The sequence below is a fragment of the Drosophila pseudoobscura genome, chromosome 3, assembly GCF_009870125.1.
Source record: "Drosophila pseudoobscura strain MV-25-SWS-2005 chromosome 3, UCI_Dpse_MV25, whole genome shotgun sequence".
Lineage (NCBI taxonomy): Eukaryota > Metazoa > Arthropoda > Insecta > Diptera > Drosophilidae > Drosophila > Drosophila pseudoobscura.
The window spans coordinates 7,594,238-7,601,283 of NC_046680.1; the positions used below are offsets into that span (position 1 = coordinate 7,594,238).

Sequence of the window (7,046 nt, forward strand, 5' to 3'; positions counted from 1 at the left end):
CAAATCCTTCGAAATTAGGACGTGTGGAATAATTTATGCTCGTTTTAATAATGGCACGTAGCCAATCATTTGAATGCGATTTAATTAATTTCCTCTTCGGTTTACCTTTGGAATTGCTCCGAAGCCGAGGCCGTAATGACAGGACCACAAGCACAAGCCACTCCTCACTCGATGGCACCGAGATAGATGTGCACTACTTATACGCATTTATACGAGTACATGTGCTGGTATATATATCAATAAAATCAAATAAATATATCGTTTGAGGCCAGCCATCCACCTGAGATCCACAGGCATATAAATAACCAATGATGCGGCATTTATCTGACTCTTGCCCAGCCTCTTGCCCTGCCCCATTCAATAGCAGGACCCAGGAGTCGGGACTGCCATCAGTCTCAGCTTACGTTCCGTTTAAAATGGTTTTGGGCCGTCCTGGGGCCCATTGAAACTAAAGACGAAGACGAAGAAATTGTTCTTCCTTTTTGGTCCGTCTTCGCGTTGTTGGCCAGGCATTGTTTCGGGGGAGTGCCCCTCCCGCATCGGTTCTCCTTTCGGGCTAAAAGGGATAAACGTTTTTAGCATGGCCTGCACGATTTTTATGTAAGGAACGTGTTGTTGTTGCCGTTGGCCCCGTCCCCCCAATCTGCCCCTGGCGGCCGTGTCCGTGCGACTGTTTCGCGTCATTTGCTCTCCGCTGGATCGTAATTTTATGGCTGGCAGCAGCTTCTCCGGGCCTGGTCTCCAATTGCAGCGTAGAGCGCACTCCTAGAAGGCAAACGGAAGTAAGTTGAAGCCAAAAATTCTCTGTCGTTTTTATTTGACGAAACGCTTTGTGCCTTTGTGACTATGATTCCGATCCCAGGGCATTCCTCCAGAAGTTGTCAAAACAAAGCGAACTAAACTTGCAATAAGTGGGGGGAAGGGGAGGGCACGGGCTGGCATTGGGGCTGGTGCTGGCGCTGGGGCACATGCCTCACCTGGCATCCGACCAAGTGCAAGTCCCATTCTTTCTCTCTCCCTATCCCTCTCGGGGGCAGACAACGGAGAATATCGCTTACCAACTCGTTTGGCAATTTTTCTCAATTTTCACATTGAAAACTAAACGCCTTTGCCTTTGCCTGTGCCCTCGCCTCGTCCCTCTGGGCTGATGTTTGGGCATCCAATTTGGGGATCAGGCAGGTAGGGAGGCAGGTGTCAGCGGCACAAAGCTGACTGGCTTGCCGCAGGCCAGCAACCAGGTCTGGTTGCCTTTGCTTTGCCTTCGATTCATCTTTGGGGCTGTGCCACCTACTGTTGCTGTTGCACGATTGCTCTTTGGCGATTTGGACACGCACACACGCACACAGAGCGAAACAAAGCACAAATTGTTGTATGTAATTGTGCGTTGGGTTTGCCCCACACACACATCAACACGCTCCACACACACTCACACACACGAAAGCACACCTGCCGCTGCGTGCGCCGAATTCCATTGCATACTTTCCGACGCCTGCTTCAGCATTCCACCCCTTGCAGCGCACCCTCCTCCGCACCCTGCTGCCTTGACTGTGCAAATAAAAAGTGATATACGCGCGACACTGAATGAATATTAATCGCTTTCTTTTTGCCCCATGGCCCCTCTGCTTGGCCTGGATGGGACTGGGCTGCCAGCCAGTTGGCCGTTCCACGGCCATGGAGAATGCGGCACCTTTTGGCCAACTCTCTTTTGTTTGGACCAGCTGCCCGACTGATTTGGCAGCTTAAATGATTTCCGCTTCAACTCGATGATGCGTATGGGAGGAGTACGTATACGGGTGAATTTATTAGTTAAGTCGCTCTGATTGTTCCTGCCTCTGCCTCTGCTGCTGCTGATGCTGCTGCGCTTCCATTTGCCACTTTCCCTCTTTTAGTATTCCTCTTTTAGCAATTAACTCTGCTTTTCCTTAGCAAAGGGTGGAGTGTGGTTGTGGTACCTTTTCGGCCAAAGCACTTAGTCAGAACATAAAAAAATCAGAAAGAAGGGTAATCCTTTGTGACCGAGGTCTCAGATACCCTTACCGACCCATCGTTTCTGTGGCAGAAGCTCGTGCAAACGGGTATAAATGCTGGACTAGAACATATTTGATATAGTTTCATCCCTGCTTTGTCAGCATCTGTTCAAAATCACTATACCCTTTCCAAGAGTAAGAGTAAACTTACATGGGACTGACTTATTATGCACGAAAAAACCCTTTGAGCAGCAACTTTTCATAAGGGTTAGCCCCCTTACCGGTGCCTCTCTTCCGTTACTCCCCTGTACTTGGCACCTTTGAAGGGCTTCACTTTATCCCAAAAAAAAAAAAAAAACGAGCGGGACCGCTGTGAGCCACGCTAAGGGCCGCGACTCTACTTTTATACCCGGCACTCGGTCATTATACTATATTTATTTATACGTAACCGCCCGGATTCGTATGGGATCCGAAGACAGGCCCTCTCTCTGTCTTTTTAGTATCGCTTTTCAGAAAAGAGACGAATGGGTAACTCCGGGGGCTCTCTCCGCGATCTCTCTCAATAGTAGAGACAGAGATGAATCATATATTAATTCTTGCAGTTCGTTTATCCACCTAATGCATTTTTTATTCGAATTGTAAAATTCCATTTTTCCGATACAATTTTTTATTCCGTTACATCGGTTTCTCTCTTCTCACACTAACACCAACTGGTAAATCTCGCTCCTCAACCAGAGGGCGCACACTGCACGAGGAAGAGCGTGTGTGAGAGAGACATGAGAATAGAGAAAAAGAGAAAGACTAAGTGCGTGGAAGGGCTACCGTAGCTCCGGCAAAATTGATGTGCTCACTCTGGGCTTCGGGAGAATGTTGTCAACACTATTCGAACAGCTCTGCCTCTTAAAGTCCTTCAGATCTATGCGCTCAACGGGACGGACAGACAAACGGACAAACAGTGAAGGCTTTTGATGCTGATCAAGAATATATCTACTTAATGGCATTGTAAACGCTTTCTGCTGGGTGTTAGATACATCCACATGCACCACAAAACTAAGACATCTTCGAGTACAGGGTATGCGGGGCACAAGCAAATTTCGGGCAATTCAATTTGGTGTCAGCACCCGAACTCCAGCCCCAGCCCTCGTCGAGAGTGGTGCTGTTTCATTATTTATGTTATTTTTTTTTTAATGAATTTCTTGCATTAAATTTCGCAACAATGAATCGCTTTGTGCCATGGTGCTATGAGGGGTGTTCGATGTCATCAAGGTGTTTGCCTCGGTTGACACCTCATCAGGGTCGCCTCCCCGCACCGCTCTGGGGGCAGGCCCGATCTCCGCCTCAGATTGCCGGGTCTGTTGGGTATTTCCGCAAACATGTTTGCATGTTTTGCCACATAGAATTTATAGTTAATTTTCAATTTTGTTGAACACGCAGCGCAGACACCGACACTCGCATAGATTTGAATGAATGGATTCCATTTTCCAGCCATCCCAGGTGGACACTGAGGGGGGCTGCGGGTAGGGCATCATGCCTGATGGGGGCAGGGTGATGGGTGTAGCCACCCCGTGTCAAAGGCAAACTTTGCAGACAACAAAAGCTCATCGCAGACTGTACCACCAGGGGTGGTGGTAATTGTGTTGATGGTTTCGGGGGCAGGCAGGAGATGCAGCAAAGTTTTTGCTCTCAATTCTAATTGCCAGTCAAGCCGCCGCAGTCGCCGCACAGCCCCTTTTGTAGGTGTCGGGGCTACGCCCATGTGGCTTTTGATTCTGTGTGGTTGGGCGTCTGAAAAAAAAAAAACCAAAGGAAGACAACCAAATAAAAATAAGAGAGAACAAACTGGCAACGAAACTAATCTGCAAGTGAACCCGAACATGACACGCACACAGATGCGCTGATGCACACACACACAGCTTCACAGATACTCACACATGAGCATACATAGAAAAGCAATTTGTTTGCGGCTCTCACTATTGTTGCATGATTATTGTTTGTTTGGATGCGTCTCTGCGCTACGCGACTCCGACTCCGAGTCCCAGCCCCTGTTCCCCCCATCTTTGTCGCACTTTTTTGCAGCAGCCTCTCTTGCTCTGCCTTTCTCCCTGCCTCTGTCTCTGTATCTGTGTGTCCTTGCGGTGTATTTAACCTGTCTGCTTGTTGGATTACGAGAACCAACCCACGGACAGGCGGGTGAACGGGCGACCCGGATATATGGGGAGACAAACAAAACAAGCAACAAAACATGTATCTATTCATATGCCACTTTGTGTCGTCTCTCGGGTGGGTAGGGCGGCCAGAAGGGTAGTGTGTGTTGTGTGTTGTGGAGGGTGCCGGTCTGGTAATGCAATACGCATGCAGCGATACCACAGAGCTCTGGCCCAGCCCAGCCCAGCCGTAAACCCCACCGTTTGGGGTTCCACTGCGTTAGACAGACATTTTAACGCTTATTTTACTTTTGGCTACCCACACACTAACAAACACTCACAAACACTCACACAGAAACACTCACGCCGCAATTTTCACACTTATTTGCCTTTACGCTCAGCTCAATTGCATTTCACGTGGTAGCAGAGTGCACTTTAATGCCGTCAAGGAGAATGTGAATCTACAACAGCAAGAGGACTATTTGGGTCGTGACTGAGGATCTGCGGAGAGGATTTGCGATGCAAGTCGAGAAAGTCCTGGAAGACATCGCACAGAAAGTAGAGCCAAAAACCTGAAATCATAAGAGAACAACGGGTTATACCCGTGCGCGTATGTGGGCATCAGGAGAGCCGCGCTTACTCACCCGCAATGATGTAAAAAAGGGGGATTACCACAACCAGCAGTTTTCCCTGCAGATAGCAATAGTAGTTCACGGTTTTGTAGAGCAGAGTGTAGATAAAAACTATAGCCGCCACCACCCAGGGCAGGAACAGCCAATGATTAGCCTTTGAGGAAGAGCCACGACCTTCAGTCCCGATTGGAGATAGTATTAATCTTGAAGTTCTCACCTTCAGGGAGCCCACGACGAGGAGCACTCCTCCGATCGCCTGCAGCAGGCAGATGTAATACCACACAGAGATCTCCCAGGACTCGCGGGGCTGCTCCCAGGTGGGGAACAGCAACAGGATGACAATGGAGACGGTCAACGAGAGGCCCGCGATGGCCATGCGTACGAGCATTCCTTGCATTTCATATGGGCGCATTTTCTACATCTGAACACCACGAACAATCCGCAATAACTGAACAAAACTTGGGTTCCAGTCGCCGCAGAAGAGCATTCCCAGAAGGCACTTCCCCTTCAGCCCCCACCTCACAGAGCTGGGAGCTCTTATCTTTCCAGAGAAATGCTTATTATATACTGGCTTTACTTTTCATTGATTGCTCTCGGACCCCTGATAAGCTAGTTTTATATATTTTATAATCTGAAGAAGGGACTATGTCCCATAACGCGTAGCTGACGTCATAACTGCGAAAGCGGAGGTCTCTCAATGATGGAAAAATTATCTGAAAGACAGCCATGGAAGTTACACCTTTTACTACACTTTGCGTCATCAATTGCTCAATCGCACTCTGCAATGGCCAGCGGCTCTCGCCCTTTTTCATCGAATCATTTGATGTGCAAAAACTTTAACTTTGCGAATGTGGAGAGCGGTGGCTCCAGGGGGTTTTCCCCATCTTAAGTAGCTAAAGCATTTCGCGTAAATTAGCCGAGTGTAGACTTCATTAAGTTGGGCCAGTAAATTAAGTGCTAATGTCGAAAGTTTTGACCGACAAAGTGCGCAATGAAATGTTGCTGCTGGTGGTGTTGGCACCACTCTAGCGCCGGAAACAGCCAGGGGCAAGTACAGCCACGGCAAAAGCAGCAGCAGCAGCATCAACCGCAACAACAACAGGATGAGCAGGAGGATGAGAAGGATGAGGATGAGAAGAGCAAAAGTGGAAAGGACGCTAAATTGATGATGTAGAGCGAAAACGAACGAAAATTGCACTCACTTTCCTTGGGAGCCGCAGAAATACGACCAGTACCAGTACCAGAACCAATCCCAAGACCAGTCCCAGCCCTAACCCCTCCCTTAGGGCATCTGCCACCCCCTATTTAGCCTCTCGCTCTCACGCTCGCTCTCCATCTCCCTGCCACACAGTCTGCAAAATTTTTAATGCTTTAATCTTGATGCTAATAAATCTTGAAGTTCTCTGGCACTTTTACATTACTTTCAGGGGAAAAAGGGTTTTCCTGGGAGGGAAGGCGGTGTGGGAGTCAAGGGGCAAATACAATTAGACAGCTGCACGCTTAACGTTCTTAGTTTAAGCCAATTTGAATGCACTCTGCCCAGGCACCCAAAACCGGCAACAGAAACTCAGAAACTGGCAACAAATGGCCCAAAGAGCACAGCCGGCCCTCACTCCCATTCCCTCGAGGTAATTGCTGCTGACACTTGAAGCCAGTGCGAGTCCTCTCAGTGCTCCAGTGTCAGTTTTTGGTGGCGACATCTTCCCTAATCGAATTTCGAGCGTTTCGGTGCGTGTTCCCTGGCCATTGATTAGCCCGGCCCTGGCCTCGTCCTGGCCTGTGTGCGGAGTTCCTGTGTATCAATCAGCCCCTGGCTGGGAAAGGGGCAACATAATTTCCCCCTCCCCAAGCTTGCCAAAGTTGGCTCTCAACTTGGCCACAATGTCATCAGCAGTTGACACTTGCGGTGGCTGTGGTCGGAGGAGGCGTCTCTGGGTCTCTGTGACAAACAACTGTCAGAATGGCGTGTGACAAATTTTTGTTATTAGAAGAAGGCAAAGCCCAGGCGCCTCCACCCTCTGTGGGTTTTATTAACTTGAAATTTATGGCCAGCCATTAGGCAAGACAAATTAATCAAAAGTGAGAGAACGAGCGGGGGTGGGAGCGTTGTGCATTTTACTTTTTATTTCCCTGTACATAAATTTGTATTTAAAAATGAGTTGGAAGCGGAGGTTACGTTACAAAGGCGCCTGGAGACGCGGTCCGTGCTCAATTTCACGCCATCTCATCCCCCCCCCCCCCCCCTCCCACTTCCCACCTCCCATCTTCTACCTGCCAAATGCCAAATGGATCCCATTTCTCTC

General features: G+C 48.9%; 1 protein-coding gene across 1 annotated transcript; it reads right to left on the bottom strand.

Annotated features, from left to right (window-relative positions):
• Window positions 1-3,743: 3,743 nt before the first annotated feature.
• LOC6898247 (uncharacterized) lies at window positions 3,744-5,192 on the bottom strand. The gene is made up of 3 exons (XM_002138277.3): window positions 4,961-5,192; window positions 4,756-4,897; window positions 3,744-4,683 (listed from the first exon to the last, which is right to left on the bottom strand). Exons 1-3 carry the CDS (start codon window positions 5,153-5,155, stop codon window positions 4,556-4,558), a joined length of 465 nt encoding a protein of 154 aa, XP_002138313.2. The 5' UTR covers window positions 5,156-5,192; the 3' UTR covers window positions 3,744-4,555.
• Between the last annotated feature and the right edge of the window lie 1,854 nt (window positions 5,193-7,046).

Excerpts from the sequence above, each read along its gene's own strand:
- LOC6898247 (XM_002138277.3), bottom strand. The coding sequence starts at position 5,155 with ATGCGCCCATATGAAATGCAAGGAATGCTCGTACGCATGGCCATCGCG. Across the intron at positions 4,898-4,960 it reads TCGTCGTGGGCTCCCTGAAG|GCTAATCATTGGCTGTTCCT; the intron begins GTGAGAACTTCA and ends TCTTCCTCAAAG. Across the intron at positions 4,684-4,755 it reads CCTTTTTTACATCATTGCGG|GTTTTTGGCTCTACTTTCTG; the intron begins GTGAGTAAGCGC and ends TTATGATTTCAG.